Below are 23,637 nucleotides of genomic sequence, written 5' to 3' on the forward strand. Positions count from 1 at the left end.
AACTCAATGAATCTGCTATAACTTACTGTCAGATGTAAATGGCTTTTGCAACTACTTATTTAATTTTTTAAACAATGTCATGGAGCACAACTTTGTAACAACTTTAATTAAATGGCAGATGCAATTAATTCTTCTGCTTGGAAGGGCCAAGAAGAAAACTTGGTGGTATGCCAGCTGGTAGCTTTTGGGATGACTTACAGTTGCATCCATTCATAACATTGATAGCTCAGCAAGAAGGTGTTAAACCGTGATAAGTATTTTATGTTGCCAAGGGATTTCTTAAGTGTTCTGTGGAAGTTTCAGGAACAGCTACATAAATGCTACCTGATGACATCTGATACAGTTTTTGGCTGCAGCATTTACACTGTATTTACCATAGAGCAGTAGGTTTTGTGCTCAGAAAAGACACCAGAGGAAGAGTAGAAAGCAACATGACAATGAGCACCGTGCAGTGGGAGGACCTCCAAGCAGAGCCCTCTGGCTTGCTTCAGAAAGGTGGCTACACTCACTCACTGTGTCTGTAGGACTTCAGTACATTCAGTCACTGTTGAGAAGTTTAAGAACTTTTTGGGAGTTGGGAGTAGGGTGGGCTAACTCACTGATGAGAAGAAGTCCAGAAAACCTACTGATACAGGTTTCAAATACCCTTGGGACTTTTTTCACCAAGTCAGACCATAGGCAAGAGCTGGAAAACAACCTCCAACAGGAGTCAAGCAAGGTTCCTCTATGGCATGTTAGTACTCTTGCTGTGGGGTGGAGCAGTACCTTTCAGATTTTTGAAAGTTACACCTCATAATACATGTCTGTAAAATCTGATCAAGTCCTGTTGCCCTAAAAGTGATCCAAGGAACCTCATTAGGTTCGCCCTTCAGTAACATGAGCAGGGGATCTTTTCTACTTTTTCTTTAACAACTATTATGAAGAGATGATTCACAGTGCCAGTGTTGAAAGGCTCACGTATAACTAATACACAAGCATAGCCATTTCTATTGACACTGCACCCAGAACTTATCAGCTTGTGGGAACACTGTACAGTCTGCAGCACCCTGCACAGCAAGATGTTTCAGAAGCCACTCTGCATTCCTAGCTAATGCTCATGCAGTGATGGAAACATGAAACTCCTCTGGCACAGCACCGAGGCAGTGAAAGTTCATCTGGTGTAATGCAGAGCAGAAGCAGCTTGTTCCCCGATTCCTGCTGCTATACTTATGCATGTGTGTATTCAGACTGCTCCAGTTTTCAAGGTCAAAGTTAAATGGGAATACTCACAGTAGTGTTTCCCACAGGAGGCATGTTGCGCCTATGAGTCCGAGTCTGCGGTGGCTTCTAATCCATGCTCAGGTGCTGGCCTTGGATTCATGAAGCCCATGGGTTGTATGCTGGCTGCACACCATCCTTTCTGTTCTTCCTGGCCCATGGTGGTCAGGTGAGGCACTGAACTGGCAGGGAGGTGGTTTCCATGTGAATACGCTGTAGACAAAGTGGCTTTGTTCTCTCCCTGGAGCTCTGCAAAATGTCAGTTTGCCAAATCTGGCAGCTGTTCATTTATAGACCTGTTTTAAGAGAAGGATGCTCAAATGGCTTTATTTGCTTCCTGCCTTCAACAAATTTCAATGTTTTGGTGTTTATAAAAAATAAAAATAAATAATAAAAAAAAAGTTCAGTATTTTTTCTCTTGTGTATAATCTGATTTGTACTTCACAAGGTATCAGGTATTGAGCTCAGTGTGGTTTTGAACATGTATGTGAGGCTGGCTTTTCTTTATCACAACACAGTAGCTTCTGTAATATTTATCATGATGATTTATGATCAGTATACAAGGGCTTACTCTATATGCTGACTTTTCTATTGCGCCAGAAACAAGAGGTACTCAATTTTTCCATAATTTGCATCACCATCTTGTTCTACTAGTGCTGCCAAAATTTCCAAGGATGGGGTGTCAGACAGCAGAATCAGGGTGTGTGTAATTCAGTCATGTAACAAATACAAGGGATTTCCAGACCCGAGGATGCTCCAGGCTATGACTTTGCCCAAGTCAGTTCTGTTCATATTTAACAGTTTGTCTTAGCTGGTCAGGAATAAAGAGCTGAGAACTTGAGGAACAGCTTCTGCCTTTGTGTTTGGAGTCAGAGAATTGCCTTTCTTCATCTCTTTCTAACTAAGAAATAAAAGGTGATTATCATAGAATTACAGAATCCCAGACTGGTTTGGACTGGGCTGGAAGCGACCTTAAAGCTCATCTAGTTTCAACAGGGACATCTTCCACTAGAGCAGGTTGCTCCAAGCCCCTGTGTCCAACCTGGCCTTGAACACTGCCAGGGATGGGGCAGCCACAGCTTCTCTGGGAAAAGTCTGTGCCAGCGCCTCAGCACCCTCACAGGGAAGAGCTTCTGCCTCAGAGCTCATGTCAGTCTCCCCTCTGGCAGGTTAAAGCCATTCCCCCTTGTCCTAGAATACCAATCATAATACAATGACTATATAAACAAGACTAGAAAATTGCCCATTCTCTATGCAAAGCAATCCTAGGCATTATTAGCACACATGCACACATAAAAACCCCATAAAACCAAACCAAACAAATACAAAAAAACATCCAACCAACCAACCAAAACCAAAAAAACCCAAACAACCCAACAAATCCATCCCATGACATTGACTAAAGTAACATCTTGTGTTTCAGAGCGGATGACACGTCCCTTAAAAGCCTCAGCAAGCTGCCGCTGGCGAACGAGCTGCCGCGCAGCGGTCGCCGCCTGCGCACAGCCGGAGCCGCTGCCTCCCCCTGACTTTCGCTTCTCCACAGCACTGGTGACCTCTGCTCCTGCGGGCACGGCGGACAGCGCTCCGGCTCCGCGGGCACGGCGCACGCCACGGACCCGTGAGACCTATGGACCATGCTCTACAAGACATGTAAGTGCGTAACGAGGAACTTGGGCAAAACAACTGGTCTGAAACTCCGAATCTGCAGAAACAGAAGTTCAGAGGCAGGAGGGGCAGCGGCTCCGATGGGAGTGGCCACCCAGTCGCTGCCTTCCCTATGTTTTTTCCTTCTAAGAGTCTGTTTTTCTAAGCGATTAGCTAAAACTTGCTGAAAGGAGCTTAGTGCGTAACCTGAGCTTTTAAGCAATATTTCATTGTATTTTCTTAGACACAAAGAAAGACTTTGTTAAAGGAACTGCCTGCATTATCTGGATTTAATTTGTTGCTAAAGAGATCCAGTCCTCTTCAGCTGCGGGAAAATAAGAAACCATATTGTGATTTAACAACTAACAGAACAAAAAAGCACTACGTGCCCATGCTGCCAGTACAAGGGTAATATTTAGTAAATCAAATCATTCACTCAAGTAAACAAATGGTTGGTTCAGCAGGGAGGAAACAGCAATGGCTTTGGAGTTTAGCTAACCAGGAAATACAGCTGCTGTCCTTTAGAAAAAAATACCGATAGGCAGGTCACTCAGCTTAGCCACTAAATTAGGAGAGAGAAATCTGAACTGAATCACTAAGTTCAGAAAGGAGCTCTGCCTGCTGTCAGCAGGAAGTGAGGGCTTCGTGCAGTGCCACTTGGTCTGTGGGCAGTTTCAGGCTTGGCACCATTCGCCTCAAAATATGTAAGGGTTTTGGAGTGCTGTGTGCATACGGCTCATCGCTGTTAGCAGCACCAAGCGTGTGTCCTCCCTACCCAGCTGTGTGCTCTGAATGTTACAGATCATTCCATGGGAGGCATTTGGTGGCCCAGCTCCAGCCAAGTATGTCCCTCCCCAGGGACGTGCCCCATGCATGAAGATGGGTGTCCCTCCTGTTGCCTCTGCCATTGCCATGTGACTTCCCTAAGATCTCTCTTTCCAAGGCAAACCAGACAGCAATACAGTCTTGTGTGCCATGGGCACGAGGAGATATATTTAACCCCTGACTTTTATCATTATCTAAGTCCATAGGACAAAAATATCTCCAGGCAGCATGGTGCTGCACACCACAGCTCTCCAGAATGATTTATTTTCACTTCCATTTCACTCGCTGTGCTCGGAAACACCATCTGCTAAAAAACATTTAAGATTTGTATTAAGAGATTTCAGTCTGTGTCACATTAAGATGACCAGGGTTTCAGTTTTGTGGTTTAGATTATGGTAGTGAACTTTTCAGCAGAGTACAAATTGCAGTGCATTCACAACGGCATGAAAACAAATCCTCACCATGCTATACTGGTTCTCAGTACTAGGCAACACCTCTTGCTGCACTGTTTTAATATACATATGAAATGGTCTTAAAAATGTATGATAAAAGGAGTTATAAAATGACTACTTCCTTTCCACAAGGTGCCTGTTTCTGTTACTACAGTACATTGCCAAAAATCACACTGATATAGGCATGATCAAGGTTTCCAAGTGCAATAAAAATAATTGAAAGATCTATTTTCATACTGTTCAGAAGATCTGGATTCCTGAGGGTAAATAGAATAAACTCAGGATGTTTATACTCTACTAATCTCCCCAAGAACATGCACCATAAATGTCACAGCATTTGACAATATAAAATAAAAATATTCCAATGCATTTTTTTCCCATTTTCTTACACTTTTCTAGACATAAAGAAGCTGCTTTCATTTGTAGGATGGAGGTGCTTGGTCTGCATTTTCAAGAGGAGGTGTGGGGACGAAGGTATCTGATTTGTTAATCATAGAATCATAGAATAGTTTGGGTTGGAAGGGACCTTCAAAGCTCATCTAGTCCAACCCCATTGCAATGAGCAGGGACATCTTCAAACAGATCAGGTTGCCCAGAATCACATCCAGCCTGGCACTGAATGTCTCCAGGGATGGTGCATCCACCACCTCCCTGGGCAACCTGTGCCAGTGTTTTACCACCCTCATTGTAAACAATTTCTTACTCAGGTCCAGCCTGACTGTCCCCTCTTCCAGTTTAAAACCATCACCCCTTGTGCTGTCATAACAGGCCCTGCTGAAAAGTCTCTCCCCATCTTTCTTATAGGCCCCTTTTAAGTACTGAAATGGAAGCGCGTTAAGTACTTGGTGTAGGAGCATGTCATGGTGTGTGTTACCGTAGCGCTGGCTGTGCTCACGTGGAGGGTCTCCACAATGAGCCCCTCAGACCCTGCACGAAGAGCACAGTGGTGTGGGACATGGCACTGGGCTGGGACGCAGCTCTCCTTGGAGAGCTATGCCAGGATAGAAGCCTCACCCTGGCAGGGAAGGCCAGACACCGGCAACAAAGGCGAGATATTAGAGAAAGAAATTATCAGAAAGAATAATCAGGGGAGACCTTAGAAGAAAGCGTCAGGACTGCGTGGTTAACCCTGCTAGTGAAATGCTGCTCCGGGACATGCGAGAAACACCCTGGTACGCCCCAAGCACCATCTCTGGGGTTGTGCTGGTATGAAATTCCTCCGTGAGACCGCCAAGTGGCAGCACTCGCAAACTTCCAGCAAATTCTGGTTTCATTGTTTTAAACTCCCAGGCTACCTGGAGCTGTCTCTCCTATGAGAGCGTGCAGTGTGTAACCAAGCGCAAAGTCACACCCTCACCAAACCCTTTCTTACCTCCCATTTTGTAACTCGTGCCTTCCCTGTTGGCTTCAGAGGTCCCGGCCTGTCAGCTAGGACCTGCTGTCTTCCAGCTTCAGTGCTACACGTTCCCAAGACATTGCATCACTCCAAGTGGCCATACGTTTTATTTTCTCTGTTTAACCAGGCGCAGTATACTGGTACAGCTTTTCCACATGCTGGGTTTGAGCTGGCATGGAGGCAAAACAGGGCAAACCTTTCAGGGTCTTGTGGACTAGTGATCATCCAGGCAATGGCTGATTTTCCTTGGTGCTTGGGGACTTCCTACCTAAGACAGGCAAACTGGTGTAGTAAGGGGTGCCTGTGTGAGGGCACATTGAAGCCTTTTATGTACCAGTCTGTTACCAGCTTTGCCTATTGTGATTTTAATCCCTCCAGAAGATTTCTGTCCCTCTTCAACACAAACATTTTCTTCATAGTTTCAAGACAAAACCATAATTACAAATCACCTTGTGTCTTTGCCATACTAGAAATCTGCCTTTCCGAATGCATTATAAAAATACTAGTCTTTGCAGTAAAAAAACCTGCAGTAATAAATAATGTATCTCTTTATCACAGTTTGGAAAGCTAAGGTTCAGCTTTGCTCCTCTGCAGCAGGAGGGTGTTTCATCTTCCATACCTCACTGAGTAATTAAATGATGATGAAATTTTCTGCAAATGGGAGTTTTTAAAACGCACGGATTTCCTTGTACTTCTTCCCTCATGAAGTTAATATATTAATAATATTAATTAGATGCTTCGCCACAAGCTTTGCTCTGACCGAGTGAAGTTGTCCCTGCTCCTTGGACTTGAGTAACTACCTGTCAAATTTACCTTACATATCATGCATTTAAAAGAAGCATACAAGGCTGCAGCACAGGAAAAAAATGTAAGCTGCATTAGGGATATTATAAAAATGTAGACAGGATATTTTGAATAGTTAAATTACTTGTGGGAAATTAAATTGCAGCATTACTAATTATGGATAAATTGTTTCAAACCCCACAAATTTGCAAATGTAAATTTATACCTTCAAATTGCACAGAGGAGAAGGCTCCGGGGAGACCTTAGAGCAGCTCCCAGTGCGTAAAGGGGCTCCAGGAAACCTGGAGAGGAGCTTTGGACAAGGGCCTGTAGGGACAGGACAAGGGGAATGGTTTTAACCTGACAGAGGGGAGATTGAGATGAGCTCTTAGGCAGAAGCTCTTCCCTGTGAGGGTGCTGAGGCGCTGGCACAGGGTGCCCAGAGAAGCTGTGGCTGCCCCATCCCTGGCAGTGTTCAAGGCCAGGTTGGACACAGGGGCTTGGAGCAACCTGCTCTAGTGGAAGGTGTCCCTGCCCGTGGCAGGGGGTTGGGACTGGATGAGCTTTAATGTCTCTTCCAACACAAACCGGTCTGCGGTTCTGTGATTCCATGATTGCAAACGAACGTGTTTTACCCCTCGGGGCTGACAAGGCGATGGCTCACCCGCCACGACGCGGCCTAGCCGCCCCGGGAGCCGCCCCGGGCGCTCCCCTCCTCCCGCCGCCTCCGGCAGCACCTCCTCCGGGCACCGCCCCGGCCCAGCCCCGCCGCCATCCCCACAGGAAGGCCGCAGCCCGCCGGCGGGCCGGGCCGCGATGGCCGGTGAGTGCGGGGCGGGGAGGGCCGGGGGCGGTAGCGGCGCCGGGGACTCCGCCGCGGGGCAGCCTGGGCGGGAGGTGGCCGGTCGCTGAGGCGGCGGCGCTGCGCCCGCGGGGCCTGTGGCTGGAGGCACTGGCGCGCAGGGCCAGTGTTTTGCTGCCGCCAGCGCCCCATACTCGGTCCGTCAGCGCGGCAGCTGCGAGGCGAGTCTGTAACCGCGTGGTCATGACCTGCCCGCGGGCACCCGGGAAGGGGAGGGGCCCCACGCGGGCGGTAGCGCGGCGGAGCCCTGCCCTGCAGCCCCCGGCCTTGTCGCCGGTTCTGGGCAGCGCCGCGGGGTCATGCTTCCCGGCCGGCCGCGCGACACGGCGGCGGGTGCCGCGGAAGCGGGCGGGAGCCGGTCCCGGGGTTCTGCGGTCAGCGAGTGCGATTAGGTGTGTGTGTGGAACAGATCGAGAGCGTCACCCGCCGAGGCAGGTCTTGTGTTAATGGATCACAGAATCCCAGACTGGTTTGGGCTGGAAGGGACATTAAAGCTCATCCACTTCCAACCCCCTGCCACGGGCAGGGACACCTTCCACTAGAGCAGGTTGCTCCAAGCCCCTGTGTCCAACCTGGCCTTGAACACTGCCAGGGATGGGGCAGCCACAGCTTCTCTGGGCACCCCGTGCCAGCGCCTCAGCACCCTCACAGGGAAGAGCTTCTGCCTCAGAGCTCATCTCAATCTCCCCTCTGGCAGGTTAAAGCCATTCCCCTTGTCCTGTCCCTACAGGCCCTTGTCCAAAGCCCCTCTCCAGGTTTCTTGTTGGCCCCTTTAGGCACTGGAGCTGCTCTAAGGTCTCCCCTTCAGGAGCCTTCTCTTCTCCAGGCTGCCCCAGCCCAGCTCTCTCAGCCTGGCTCCAGAGCAGAGCTGCTCCAGCCCTCGCAGCAGCTCCGTGGCCTCCTCTGGACTCACTCCAGCGTCTCCACGTCCCTCTTGTGCTGTTGCCCCAGAGCTGGATCAGGACTGCAGGGGGGGTCTCCCCAGAGCACAGCAGAGGGGCAGGATCCCCTCACTTGATCTGCTGCTCACGCTCTGGGGGTGCAGCCCAGCACACGGCGGGGGGTTCTGGGCTCAAGCACACGCTGAAGCTGGGTCATGCGGAGCTTCTCATCACCCAACACCCCCAAGTCCTTCTCCTCAGAGCTGCTTTTGTACAAAGCTAGGAGGACTGGGAATGTCTATAAGTTAATGTCACACTCTAGTATCAAGAGCATTTTAATATTTTGCTGTTTTATTATTTTTTCTATTTTTAAAAGGTATTTAGATAAAGATGAGTTACAGAACTCTGCAGCTACCTGAAAGGAGGTTGTAGCAAGGTGGTGGATAGTCTCTTCTCCTAAGTAACAAGCGAAAGGATGAGAGAAAATGGCTTTAAGTTACACTGGGAAGGTTTAGACTGGAGATTAGGGAAAATTTCTTCACCAAAGGGGTTGTCAGCCTTTGGAACATGATGCCCAGGACAGTGGTTGAGTCACCATCCCTGGAAGTGTTCAGAAACCGTGGAGATATGGTGCTTGGGCATGGTTTAGTGGTGGACTTGGCAGTGCTGAGTTAATGGTTAACAGTTGGACTTGATGATCTTAAAGGTCTTTTACAGTCTAAACAATTCTATGTTCCTATGATGTGCTGTCAGAGACTTGACTTCTGGTTCCTAACTTGCCGGTAGCACCAGCATGTGGCAGTGGGTGAGTGCAGCCAGGGAGGGGACACATTGTCTTTCACCTCTTCATCACTGCTTCCAGGCCAGAGGAGCAGACCAGCTGGTCTTCATTTAGAGTGCATGTGGTAATCAGTGCAATCTGATAATCTCAGACCATTTCTCTGCAGGCAGATTCCTTTTTAAATCCTCAGCATCCCTTTCTTGGGCTCTTAAAAGGGAAAAGCCGAAAATTAAATTTATGTTAAGCTAACATTTTGTTGAGACTTTTTTAAGCTCTTACCTGAGAGGCTTCAGCGAGGAGTTTGCATGGACACGTACAAATGGCAGGTCATGGGCTTTCAAGGTTTTAGTTGTCAGTTTACCTTTATAAAGTTAATGAAAATCATCCAGGAGTTTTACAGGACGCCGAAGCTCGTGTTTGCGTTGCATAGCACAGCACATACCACTGAGGCTTCTGGAATGGAGTTTTACAAATTATCTGAGGTGTTATGGAGAATGTCAGAGAGATGTGTTGGGGTTTGTGTCTGTTGTATTTGAATTTATCAGCTTGTGATGATCCTGTCTGCTTGGTAAATTGAAGGAGGCTTTTACAGGGAGCCTTAATTCCAGGAGCAGAATATATTTCGTCAACCTTAAAATGCCATCACTTAGTATAGAGGCTGGGTCATTTTGCAGCTCTTGCCAGAAGCCTAATTGCCTGTTTGGAAGGAACAATTGAGATGTGTCATTTTCTGAAGGGTTGCAGTGAGGGTGATTTTTACCTGCAGGTAAAAAATGATGTGTGTTGCTTTGTTACTGTCATTTGCTGCTTGCACTTTCATTATAATTCATTTTATGTATTTTATTCTCTGTCTGAGGAGCAGCTGGCTACAAATAACCAGTGATCACTTGCTTTACTCTAATATCTCTTAATCATACATGTACTTCCTTTCCTTCCATGTGTGGTCAGGTGCAGGCTGTGTATGTCAGCGCGGTGTGCATGTGCTGTATGCCAGAGGCCTTCTGTACTTTGGGTGAGAGAAAAAAGCGGTTGTGTATGATGTGTCACGGGCTTGTAGTAATTGTAAATCAATAACATGGAATTATTAGTCATGTTTTCCTTGTGGCTGTCAAAGACAGTTCGAGTTTCCTGTCTGTCTCTTTGACAAGTTTACACTTCCTCTGAGTAAGGAAAATACCGACCTTTTTTGAAGCTTAAGTGGCATTGTATCCAATCTCAGCTGTATTTGCTGCTTCTCTTCACCGAGCTCAGTCCAACCCCAACCCTCCAACTCCTCGACTGTGGCTGCACGTTTGGGAAAACCTGCAGCTGCATCCAAAGCATGTGTACAGGATTAAGCTCTGTTAAATCGTTGTTCTGGCAGAGGAGAATGTGCAACTGCCATTTGATGTATAACATCAAATGACAAATTTGGAGTTAGATACTACCCGTGTGCAGTCTGGGGCATAAATAATCATAGAATCACAGAACCACAGGCTGATTTGGGTTGGAAAGGACCTCATCCAGTTCCAATCCCCTGCCACAGGCAGGGACACCTTCCACTAGAGCAGGTTGCTCCAAGCCCCTGTGTCCAACCTGGCCTTGAACACTGCCAGGGTTGGGGCAGCCACAGCTTCTCTGGGAAAAGTCTGTGCCAGCGCCTCAGCACCCTCACAGGGAAGAGCTTCTGCCTCAGAGCTCATCTCAGTCTCCCTCTGTTAGGTTAAAGCCATTCCCCCTTGTCCTAGCACTACATGCCCTTGTAATCTCTGATGCCCTAATGCCTGACAGTGCCATGCCTGTGCTGTAAGCTGTGGTTAATTGACTTGATCTCCCAGTTAATTGACTTGATCTCCCAGCTGCTCTGGACTTTCTGGGCATCTACTGGCTCACAGCACCACTGTCCTTTTAATGCTGCGGTGACTTGTGCTTGGAAACAAAGTCTTCTTAACGTAAAGATTTCACATTTTTCTTGCAATAACTGTTGTGTCTATGAGGCAGTGAGATAAAAGGTCAATATGCAAAATGTCCCAAACAACCACTCCCTTGATTCTTAAGACCTGACAGCACATCAAGTAGCCTTGCTGCAGTTGTGAAGTTGCCTCGTTTGGGGTTTCTCTTACTTTAAAATGTAAGTAATGGGCGTGTTCAATACTAAAAAGCTGCTGCGATTATAAAACCTCACAGCACGGTCATGTTTGTATGCCCGTAACCAGGCCGTGGCTGGCAGTGCATTGGAGCAAGTCTGTGCCATAACAAAGGTGCTGGAGCTCTTGGGGCAAGCTGGGCCTGGGAGCATTGTGTGGTGACTTCAAATGTGCATCGTGCTTTCCAGCTACGCTTACTGCTCCAGAGCAGGGGCCGTGATCCAGCCACCAGGGTTGGTGGGGCTTTTTGTTTGTTTTCTTTAAGTTTAGTAGCTGAGGCACAATTCTGCACTCGTGTCAATGGGAAGGTTCTCTCCTCTGGTCTGCCAGAAGCCAGAAGGCAGTTCCTTGTGTGGTTTGGGCAGAGATTTCTCAGAGTTAGAGGAGAGACAAAAGATTTCAGAAGAGAGAAGTGAGATACTTGAAGGGTAAGATACTTCTGCTCTACTTTTATTGAGCTAGTGTTGAGCTTGAGAACTGCTCTTCAGGCAATTTTAAACCTTGCATCCCATCCTAAATACTGAAGTAATTTGGAGGAGGTGAAGGTACAGGCAGGCAAAGCGTGACTATGGGAATGTGGAAGAAGCATACTTCTTCATGGATGCTTCTTAAAAATGGATTATCCCATAGGATGAGAGAAGTGTCTTGCAAATGCCTGAGCCAGGCATTAAGACCTGTCCATGGCAGGCACAGTTTAGCAGTAGGCAGAGAGGTCAAGAGCATCGTCTCATTCTCCTCTCCTGCCTTTTGGCTTAGATGGGAAGAAAACACAGCCAGCCCTGAAATCCCAGAGAGGCTTCTGCCCCATTAGACGGTGCACCGGGAGTGAGGTTTCAGATGGCAGCACAAAGCCGTCAGTAAGACTGGTGGTGGTTTAATGAGTGTGCGTAAACAAAAGTGCCACGAGTACATAGAGTGTTCCGCGCTGCTCAGAAGATGTTCTTGGCTTGTGATCTTCAGTTGTCACAGTTAGTTTCACAGGTGTAACTAATGCTTGTGCACACTGCCTATGTGGGGATCAGTAATGACAAGCCAGCAACAGAGCAAGAACCAGGGAAGGAGATGCCACTCTGAGCCTGCTTTTATTTTATTTTGTATGCTCCTTCTGCCAGAATTGTCATGCTTTTAGCACTTGCTGGGGTTCATTGTTTGAAGTTTAAATGCTCTGCTAGCTATAAGTCCCTGGTTTAATGCACTTTTTTTGTAAGTTTGCAGAAGGTACAGCATTGTTGGTGACACTGAGAATCACTACAAAAAAAGTCATGTAGCAGAGGCAGAAGAAGGAGGAGGAAGTTGCAGGGACATGAACAGACACAAGTTCACAGTTTCCTGGTCCTTGCCACAGCCTCTTGTGTATGCTAATGTGTTGATTTGAAGAGAAGTTTGATCTCAACCCTGAATCAGATAACATGGAACTTCTTGCAAAAGGGAGTTGCAGAGCAAGTACGTCAGGGCGGGATGTTTCTGACAGCACACAAAAAAGCTGCCTTGACAGCGAGCTGCGGAAAAGCGAGGCATTAGAAACACACAGAAATAATATGGTGTTTGTATAAAAAGTAAGAATTTACCTGAAATGCTGTTGTGCCTGTAGAATCACAGCTCTCTTACAGCATCAATAGCTGTGTGTTCTTGTTTGAATAGGAGTGACACTGGCACTGGAGAAGTTACTAGGTCATGGTGGTCATAGTGGGAGGTTTTCCTGAACCCTTTCCTGTAGATGCTGTTAGTGCTACAGAGATACAGAAAAAGGACAGTGTAATACAGAAAATCCCCAAACATGATACAGAAAGGGCAAGAGCTGTGCATAGGTGCAGTGCATCATGCCAGTTTCCTGACTCTTCTTCATTCTTTCATTTATCTTCTCTAAATTGCAGAGCACAAAGGGCTGATGGTTGTGTATTTTCTGGTAGCCAAAATAGCATAAGCCTATGCATTTGTTTTACTTGGGGAATGTGCTGGGGGTGCGGTGGGAGTGGTTTGGTTTTGTTTTCTATGCTGCTTGGTTATAAAGTGGTGTACTGACATTTTAACACTTACTTGGGACAGGGTCACAGACATTCCCTTTCTAAATTCAATAAGGGCACAGTTACCTGTGGAACCAGTCTATACCTGTCTTAATCTAGGGACTATAAACAAGGAGCTATAGGGAAAGCTATGCTCCTGCAAAATCCATTGCTGTTGAATTGGAAAGGGTGCCTAAAACAACAGCAAGTCTGGATTTGTGTATTTGCAGAGGTTTGGGTTAATAGAAAATGATGTGCATTAACTGTATGTTTATTTGAATGTACTTCCATGGCAAAAATGTTCTGCTTTTGGACTGCCTTTTCTCCCCACTCCTGTATGAAGTTAAGGCAGATGTCCTTCCCTAAAAAACTTGATGGCTCTTCGGCAGAGCTGCTGTTCCTGATCTTCCAGTTCTGTTTCAGTGTCTGGTTTCATATTTACATCAAAAAATTTATAAAACACATTAGTTTTAAACTCCATAATCTGACTCCATAAATGATAGAAGGTTCATCTTCAGTGATTTAACAACTTTAGGACTGTATTTGATTAAATATCCCATCAGTGCTTGACACCTAAATAATTTAGAACCTTCTGTCTTTGGAAAGAGAGAGGCAGTGTAAGTGACCAGCCAGGAATTCAGATGTGTGCCATTTTTAGTGGATAGGTTTTTGAAAGCACATGGCTGTCTTCTTGTTCCCTAACAGATAGTTCAGCTTTCTAAAATTATGTGATGGTAGTAATTTTATTTTAGCTATTTAACCAGTGTTAGGAAAATTAAATGTACAGAATTCAAAAATGGCTTGCTAACTAACTGCTATTGTTTGTTCTTTGTATTATTTTATCTCCAGATCAGTCATATTGTCATCGGCTGCAGCACGACATGTACTTTCTTACAAGCAATAGCCGACTGAATGAGCAAGTAGTTGATAAAATTATTCTTCAGCTTAACAGAGTCTACCCCCAAATTCTTACCAATGCAGAAGCAGAAAAGGTAAATTGATAAATTTTACTGTATCTCTGAATGTTGCATTGTTTTTGTGGGTCAGTAGCTCAGCTGCCCTCCTTCTGACTTGGCTCTTGGTGCCACATCCAGTGGCACCAAGACTGCCCCAGCCAGTCTTCCTCATAGAATCACAGAATAGTTAGGGTTGGAAAGGACCTTAAGATCACCTCGTTCCAACCCCCCTGCCATGGACAGGGACACCTCGCACTAAACCATGTCACCGAAGGCTCCATCCAACCTGGCCTCACTTCTTACTTGCTGACCAGTTGTATCTGGCATCTCATATGAGAGGAGAAGTCATGGGGCTGGCATATTCCCTGTGCCAAGGTGTTACGAGAGAGGGCACTCTCTTCATCAGTAACTTAATGCCACCATTCCAGCCATGACAACTGACACTGTGTGTGCAGAAGCACGCTATCTTATAAACACTCTGTGGCAGGATTGCACCCATCATGTGACCAAATGGCCTGCATGCCTGCCTCCTCACATGAGTCAGTGTGAGTCTTGTCAGATGATGTGTGCTGTATCCAGCTGTGTCCACAAAATCATCTGTATTAGGTTAGTCAATTTTAGTCGCTGATTAACGTGATTAATAACTCTGAGTAATGGTAGAGAAGAGGGGCATTAGTCCCATCTGTAAGTGTGGGAGTTGTGGGACAGGGATGGAATTAGTAACACCTTCCAGTGGTGCCACTATGTATGGAGGAACGCCACCCTCCCTTGATTGTCTGCACAAGACTCAAGGTTTTGGCAAAGCAGTATTTTAACTCTAGGAAACATAGGTCCAGCTTTGTCATAATCAACGTCCATGGGGATGAGTAGTGTTCTGGTGGTGCTAGATCATCAGCTGAGCCAGTCTAGCCACTCAGTTATGATAAACAATGTGACATGCACAGTGAAAGATCATCTCATTTCCTCAAGAGCTTCAAAAAAAAAATGCGTAAACACATACATCTGTGAAACGCAGTTTGGGACTTCTGCACTTAGCAGACAGAAATGAACTGCTTTCGCAGAGGTCCAGGGAAGTTTCTGTCAGCTGTATTAAGTGTTTAGGAAGCTTACAATCTCAGCTGTATCCGGTAGACCTTGCGGAAATTTTGGAATTTTGTCAGAATAAGGAGTATTGTATATAAGGTATGTTGCATTTCTGTCCCCGTAGAGCAGGAATTGATCCTAAGTATACCACAAAGGTTATCTACTGTGCTGGTCTGAAATACAATGCTTTTCTGAGAATGGCTTTGGTCATTTTCTAGATAAGCTGAAATCAATTTGATGTGTGTAAGGTAAATGTTCTCATTCTCATTGTAAGGTCTCCTAATATTTATTACATTTCGGGCTGCGTTAAAAGGGAACTTCCTTCTGCAGGTGCTTGCCATGTTGCCTAAGTATTGAGAATTTGTACATGTTGCAGCATTTAATTGTGCTGGAAGCAATGAAACATACAATATTGGAATGATGAACACATATTGGGACCAATGTAAGCAGTATAAACTACCTTTCTGGGTAGTTTATACCAATAAGGGAAACTAAGGCAACTAAGGGAAAATTTGAAACCAGAAAACTTTATTGTGAGATTTGTTGATATTTTCTATCAACAGCTGTCAGAATCAAACTATAGAATAGCAAGCACCATGTTAGTTTGAATGCAGGGAAAACACATTCAAACAGAGAGTAACTGTCACTTTTTCAGGACAGAAAAAGGAATGAGGGAGGGCAGAGGCAGTATGCTCTCCATCAGGCAGTGCTAACCAGATTGAGCTCAGTGTCCTGAAGACTGCTGTGCAATACATGTATGTCCTCTTTAGGTTCCCCTCATTTTTTTGACCCATTCTTTTAGCAAAATGTAAAATAAGCTCCATATCTTCACTCCCTGGCATATTGTAAAGTGATGTAAAATTGATGTCCAGCTGTTGTCATCTCTCTTCTGATGAGTGCTTTTCTCTTACAGTTCAGGAATCCAAAGGCATCACTCCATACCAGACTTTCAGATCTGATAAAGCACCTTCAAAAGAAAGGAGAGAGACACTGCCAAGAGTTTTACAGGGCTCTACAGATCAGTGCTGAACAGCTGTATAATGACCTGCCAAGCAGGAAAGTCTTGAGTAAGTTGATTTATAAGTTGATGGAGTTGTGGATTTTCTCATCGGTGTACTACAAAACCTCATTTAAGATGAGGTTTAGGTATTTTTTGGGGTATACCTTAATTTCTTCTGACTGGAATTTTCCAAAAGCTGTAAGGGGATTTGACCACATAGTTCTTATTTGTTGACTAGTGTGGGCAGATCCAAACGCTTTGATTGTTTTGAAATATAAAAGATGTCTTTAGAAGAGTTTAAGTGCAACATGGAAGACAGCAATATAACTCTTATGAAGTACAATTTCTCTTTTCATAACCATTGCTTCTTAATGACTTGTTTATTTCCTATGTGTTTATTCTGACTAGTAGCACATGAGAACATTACAAAGCTCAAATTTGTTAAGCTCAGAACTCTAGTGGCCCAGAAGCTTGGCTTTCTCTCCATCCTTATATCTCCTAGTTGTGTGTAGTTTAAAGTGAAAAAACATTCATAGGCCCTTGCGATGATGAACTGTGATGTTAGGCATTTAGGATTTGGTTTGTGCAGCTCACACCTGAGTGATGTCCATAAACTGCCCCCCCCCCCCCCCAACTATATATGTATCTGCTTCAGGAGGACTGAGGCTCCAACAGATTTGATTCTATACTGCAAAGGAGCTGATTTCTTTAATGAAAAATATCAAGCCTGACTTGCCAGGGATAATGCTTGCTATGTGTTGGTGTTTTGTAGTTGGTTTGGGTTTGTTTCTCCCCCACTCCAACCTAATGAACTGGAGAAAAACGTAATGCTCCAAATGGATGGGAAATGCGTTCAGGCATCCTGCATACTGAAATGACTTAAGGAGCTTGAGGGAGAGCTCCCACATTTCAGTTAATGAAGCTGCAAAGGGACTGCAGTTTAAGAAATCCTTATAAAATATCTAACAGCTCTCATGCTTCACCAGTCACTTGATTTCTAGTTGTAAGAAACTCCACAGTTAGGTGCCAGGGGCTATTTTAGACATGTGGGTCAAAAACTCCATTGAGATTCAAACCTTTACACCACAAGTCCATAGGTTAGACCTCTTTTATTTCTGGAGTGAAAATGACATGTAAATTTTAATTACCTTTGAAGATATGCATTGTCTAGCTTCGTTTCGCCTTTCATTTTGAAGGAAGAGTTTTGTTTCTACTCAGCGCAAATACATACATATATGCACCAGTGTCCTGCCTGCACAGGGAGGCTGCGGTTACCCCAGGTCTCCAGATCCATACATGAACCTTCTTGAACTCAGAAAGTTGGGCCCATCCCTGTTTCAGGCTCTCAGATGAACATGAATCCCAGTTGATTCAGCCTTGCAGCAGCTTTAAGGCGGTGCCTTTGATCTGATGCTCGCCTTGCAGAAGTCATGCCCTTTGAGGGAGCAGGCTCTTAAATCAAATAGACTTGGATCTATTGTTTTTACTCAGGTAGAGCTTAAGAGCAACAAGTTTGTCTGCCAAGCTGACTAGAAGGCAGCAGCCAGCCTTTATTAATTAAAAGCAACTTAAGAAGTCTTAGTGTAGTCACTAAGAATGAAACGTCAAGACTGTGTCAATGGTACAAGAGTGCAAGCTCTGTTAAATGTTCAATAACACCTTCTACAAGCCATTTCTGAAAATGTGTATTAACATACTGGTACGCAGTAGCCAAAGCCTGACTACATCCCATATAGATGGTCTGAATTCAGCTGGGTACTAGAAATAGCATAGCTGTGACCGTGTTGATCTGTATGTTGTTACACTCCCTTATGTTACCATCCTCAGAACAATGAGAATAATTTAAATAACTGAGTGAAAATACCACTACATGCTGAGATTCTGCAATTTCCTTATATTGACCTGAGGAGGAAATAATGAAATGAGTGTGTTAATATGTTTGTAACTAAAACAAATGTCTGCATTCTGGATTGAATGGTCAATAAATGTGCAGCATTTTCAGCTAAAACCAAAAACAATTTTATTTTTTAGGAAAAGCTTTCTTTTCAATATGAGGTGCTATTTCTCATTTAAGTGAACTTCGACATTTTGAATATTGAATGCATTGTCCTTCAGTCGTCTAACATAACAATTTTTATGTTACTCAGATGTTACTCATAGGACTAGTTATTAGTCAAATGTAGCACAGAATTGCTATAGAATTGACGCAAGAATTTGCAAATGTGAATTAAAAAAGGAAATCCCTGGCATGGGGACTTTGTTCTAAATGCAGATTGAAGTGAAATAGGCAGCTTTATGAACACCTGGGGAAATTATTGGGGAGGACACTGATGAATTATGGCCAGGACAGAGTTCTGTAATAGATTACATGTGGGTATATATATGAAAAATGTCTCTCAGAGGAAATCCTTTCAAAGATCATAGAATCGTAGAATGGTTTGGGTTGGAAGGGACCTTAAAGCTCACCCAGTTCCAACCCCCTGCCACAGGCAGGGACACCTTCCACTAGAGCAGGTTGCCTCAAGCCCCTGTGTCCAACCTGGCCTTGAACACTGCCAGGGATGGGGCAGCCACAGCTTCTCTGGGCACCCTGTGCCAGCGCCTCAGCACCCTCACAGGGAAGAACTTCTGCCTAAGAGCTCATCTCAATCTCCCCTCTGGCAGGTTAAAGCCATTCCCCCTTGTCCTGTCCCTACAGGCCCTTGTCCAAAGCCCCTCTCCAGGTTTCTTGTAGCCCCTTTAGGTATTGGATTTATTTTTAATTTTTTAAAACAACTTTAAAATTTGTGCTGGAACAAAATTTCTTTGCTTCCAGTTTAATATATTGCAAGTGAAGTGCTGAGTAATGTCTCAGAATTCCACTAGAGGGTGGGTAAGGCCCATGGCATGGGCAGCTTCCGAGCTTTTGGAGCCAAACAGGATCTTCCGAGTGACTCAGAAAGTGTTTTTATTTCTCTCAATGCTGACATAGACTAGAAAGATGAAGGATCAGATCAGCCCCACAGAGATAGCCTTACAAAAATGCAGAGATTTGGCTGTGCTGCGAAGTGTGAAGATTTCTTAGCTGAAGTACATAGGGAGGCCATCCCTCAAAACGGGCAGGCTGTGTAGGATTGCCATTGATCTCGGGTGTGCTGCGGAGGCTTTGCATCAATCCTTTCCCCTTCAGTGAGTCTCAACCTTTGCAGCAAAGTGCTTCAGGTGTTTCTGTTCTGCTTGAACACCATGTCCCTCATCCCCCCAGTGGGACGCATTTAGCATGGAAGGTAGATGGATGTTCACCACCGGTGTTGGCTGGTAGCAGGTCCCCTGTACTGACTTGATGTCCAAGGAGGTTTTCCAAGGCACCTTACCTAGCTCCAGATTGTCTTGTAAAAGAAGGAGATCAGTTGACACCAAACAGTCTCAAATTCTGCCCTGTTGACAGCCAGATCTGGAGCTCTCATTTCTTACCTTTTTTTTTAACCACAAAGAGGTTTGGCTCAAAAAGTTATTGTGCAGAGTCATGATGCATTAAAGGAAAGTCATTCCTCTACCACTTATGGTGACAGCAGTGTTCTTCATGTTTCACACACGTTCTGCAGGTAGTGTTATTTCTACATCTATATGGCAAAGGCACCTCTGAAAGAGCTGCGGGTCTTTCTGGCCAAAGCAGAAACTCCTTCATTGCTGCTGACTACTGAACACCTTGTCTTAAGGTCAACCTCTTTTTCTACTAGGATTTGCAGAAAGATAGAGGTAAAAATTATTTGCGCCAAATTATTTGCACCTAGAACCTGCAGACTTTCAAAGAAGCTGAACGAGTCTTTAGCCAAACCCAGAATTTAGATCAATAATCTGCACCAAGCATTTTGTTCCATGTGCTTTATCTGCCAGATACATCGATGACCAGAGATTTACTCAAGAACAGAAAGAATGGCAATGCATTAGATTACAAGGGTGTTTTCAGATTAGCACATATTAACAAATCATTTGTATTCATTACAATGAAAATTTCTGGCATTCTGGAAAGATTAGCTCCGGTTTTCCTCATTTGGGAAACAAGTGTAATGTTACTTACGTGGTTAAGTGCTTAACCTGATCCGAGGTGTCGCTGCACCTATTTATAGTTGTATTCAAATGACTGTGTGCCTGTGTCTTTTGATCAGCGTATACCCCGATTTAACTGTAGTGATGATGATCTACCATTAGAGGGGTTTGTATTTCATGTCCAAATTGGGTATTTTTCTGAAATGTGTTGTTTTGCACAGTTTTGCATGTGCTGATTATGTTTGTTTGCTTGAGCCAAGTACTAACTTTTCATGTGTTGCTTTTATTTCTAGAAACCACAGATTCCACAGAGATAGACACTGGCAAGGAGAAATATATGCTAAATGACAGGGGTAAATAAATGCATACAGTGTCGCTGGATGGAATGACTTTTCAGATTATGATGCAATTTATTTTATCATGTAATTTGCATTTTATGTAACTGTTTGTTTTATGATGTCTTTACTGTCATACTGGAATTAATGGAGGAAAATGTACTGAGCTGCAGTTGTGGAAACCAGTGCCAGGAAATTCAAGAGACTGTAGAGTTTAATCAATATTTACAATGGTATTTTTACTTACACTGTTATAGCTAAACTCATAATTTCCTATGATTTCTTCAACACTTGAGCAACAAGGTCTGTTCAGCTGCTGCTGCTAACATTTTGCATAAGGCCATCAGTAATTTTTTTATGTAACTAACTTTAAACATTTTTCATCTTTTTTAAGCTTTCAATATAAGTACAAATCATTTGAAAACAAAGATAGAAAGGAAGATGAGCAAGGGTGAACTTAAATAGATTTTCCTTAGGAAAATATGTTAATTTTTTCCCCTTTTTCTCTTCAGTGCCCAGATTGTAGAGGCAAATATTTTATTCACTGAAAAATATTTTGAAATGGAATTGAACTTCTGAAAAAAAGTGGGAGAATTTTCAAAATGTGTAATGAACTATTTTGTTGTTGAAGTTTAATTGGTGTTTATTTAGTAATTTGGATACAATTATGAGAGACTAAAAGCACCTTCTATGCACTTTTTGTCAGTTTTCCCCAAGATAAAACTGAAATGAGGGGCAGAAACACAGTAACTCAATGTATATCTTTGCCTGTGTTGTTGTTGCTTTGAATATTGAACCAAACTGCTATTCAGATTTTTCACATTGCTATTGCTGACTGCAACATAACAGTACAGGAGGAACAGAGAAGGTGCTTGGGAATATGAAAATGAAATCATTTCTGGTTTTGCTCATGCTGATGAAAGAGCTGGCCCCAGACTGGAGGTCATCTGGCTGGTAGCCACCCTCGTTGGGAGATAACATCCAAAGGAACAACCACATCTTTGCTCCTTTGCTGTTTCCTCCATGACCTTAACCGTATGGTCAGTTCCACTAATTTGTTAGTCTGCAGTACATTTGTCCTTAAATTGACAGGTTCAGTTCAATTGCAGCTATATTCATAGTGAACAAGTAAATACAAACGGAATAGTAAATAATAAAGCAGCAGTTGTAAGTCTTTATGATTTTTTTTCTGTGGAGAAGTATGAATTAGAAAGGTTTTATTGAACATCAGTAATGAACATCAGTGTTAAACTGCGTGTAATTCCAGGCAAGCACATGAAGGAAACATTTCCAGTGGGAGATTTGTTTTAGGGGTGTGTGTGGCTCTGCATTTCAATGGCCAGAGAATTGTAAGCAGCAACAAGAATATTTGTTCTTGACATGAAAGTGGAATTTGTGATACATATGTAGGAAAAAAACAAGACCCTAAGAACCTGCTTCTGAGGGACTGCAGTCTCTTGTGATGTGCTCGTGCCCACAGGCAGGGCAGTGGCCTGGGGGGGCTATTCGTAAACTGCTACATTGTGTGGTGAGGTCCCAGTTGTATGGTTAGTGTTTTGTTGTAGAGTTTAAAGGTATTTTTGCACAAAGTTTTAGAGTGAGAAAACATCTAAGGAAGCTTTCACTTATATTTCAGAGTGCATAGCTTGATGAACTGGAGCAAACAGTGAATGGTGTCAAAGCAACTGTAGTAAAATCAATTAGTGTAGTAAACGTGCTTCATAGTACATTAGCTACAGAACATACATAATGGTGAATGTGTTAGCTTCATTTAAATACACTTAATTCTGCATATTAATAACCATTGATGATTTAGGAACTGAGCTAAACTTCCGCTGCTCTCTTGTGTCTCAGTGTGTTTCCTTTTTCATTTCCTTTAGGTCCAGTATTTTTCCTCGCTTGCTTTAGCGTTGCTGCGGGATTTGCGTTGTTCTGGTATTGCTGTAACTCAGGTAATCTACTCCAGAGGTTTTCGTCGTGGTTGCCTTACTCCAGTGTGGGGCAGGAGAGCAGGATGCCGCTTGGTCTAACATGGCTTAGAGTGGGTCAAGGTGTCGTCATTCATTAATGAGGTTAGGATACAAATTGCGCTTCAGACATGCTGAGATGTAAATAATGGATAGTTTCCCTACAGAGGATGCCACAAATAGGGGCTCTTTTTAAAGACAGTAGTCACGTGAACTCCTGTTGCTATAGCAATGGGTCATGATTCCCAGCTGTCAGGAGCATACATGGAGCTGTTGGAGCAGGTCCAGAGGAGGCCAGGAGGATGATAAGGGGGTTGGAGTACCTCCCATACGAAGACAGGCTGAGAACATTGGGGCTGTTCAGCCTGGAGAAGAGAAGCTGTGTGGAGACCTCAGAGCAGCTTCCAGTATTTGAAGGGGGCTACAAGGATGCTGGGGAGGGACTCTTCATCAGGGACTGTAGCGATAGGACAAGGGGTGATGGGTTCAAACTGAAATGGGGGAAGTTCAAGTTAGATATAAGGAAGAAGTTCTTTACTGTGAGGGTGGTGAGGCGCTGGCACAGGTTGCCCAAAGAAGTGGTAAATGCTCCATCCCTGGCAGTGTTCAAGGCCAGGCTGGGCGACATGGTCTAGGGTGAGGTGTCCCTGCCCATGGCAGGAGGTCGGAACTGGGTGATCTTAAGGTCCTTTTGAACCCAAACTATTCTGTGATTCTGTGAGACAGACCCAAGCTTTCTGGCTTCCACACCCCCTGGGAGCTGGTTGGAGCGTGACCACTGATGGGACCAGAGGATGCTGGCTCAGCTTGCTGAGCTGGAATAGCTACAGCCATTGCCCCTGTGTCTGGCTCACAGTGCTAGCTCTCCTTGTCAGCTGAAAGACACCTGCCTCCTCACAGCAACAAGACTCCTCCTCACAGTACCTACCTTCTCACCCAACATTGCTGTGAGAGTGGCAGCTCATAGCAGAAAGTGTGCTGATGTGTCCACATGGATCACTTTCAGTGAAGCAGAGGGTCGGGGCTAGTGGGAGAGATCCAGGGGAAGAGAGTAGCTGATTCTAGAGGTGTCACTTCTCTAGAATCTTTGCATGGTGCTGGGCGAAGTGCCAGTCTCCACACAGCAAGTGGGGAGCAGAATCCAAACTCCATTTTGGTTTGGTGCCTTCTGCTCCTCATACCCAGGTCACAACAGTTACAGTTGGACATTGTTCTTTACTGTTCTTCTCCCAGAGCTGTAGGCTGCAGTAGCAC

The 23,637-nt window shown here is 44.6% G+C and overlaps 1 protein-coding gene across 9 annotated transcripts in view; it reads left to right on the top strand.

Moving 5' to 3' along the window:
• Positions 1–2,784: 2,784 nt before the first annotated feature.
• The window catches only part of CARD19 (caspase recruitment domain family member 19), a 37,406-nt gene continuing 16,553 nt past the window's right edge, over positions 2,785–23,637 (top strand). Inside the window, exons 1-5 of one of the 9 annotated variants that reach the window (XM_030502353.1) lie at positions 2,785–2,910; positions 13,863–14,005; positions 15,966–16,119; positions 20,375–20,434; positions 22,297–22,368. In XM_030502353.1, the coding sequence (XP_030358213.1) occupies positions 2,895–2,910; positions 13,863–14,005; positions 15,966–16,119; positions 20,375–20,434; positions 22,297–22,368 (445 nt within the window). In that variant the 5' untranslated portion in view covers positions 2,785–2,894. Of the gene's footprint in view, positions 2,911–6,794; positions 7,184–11,186; positions 11,423–13,862; positions 14,006–15,965; positions 16,840–17,248; positions 17,845–20,374; positions 20,435–22,296; positions 22,369–23,637 lie in introns of those variants that run through there. The other 8 variants (XM_030502354.1, XM_030502348.1, XM_030502358.1 and 5 more) reach the window with 8 other exon arrangements.

This window comes from Strigops habroptila, chromosome 11 (genome assembly GCF_004027225.2).
Source record: "Strigops habroptila isolate Jane chromosome 11, bStrHab1.2.pri, whole genome shotgun sequence".
Lineage (NCBI taxonomy): Eukaryota > Metazoa > Chordata > Aves > Psittaciformes > Psittacidae > Strigops > Strigops habroptila.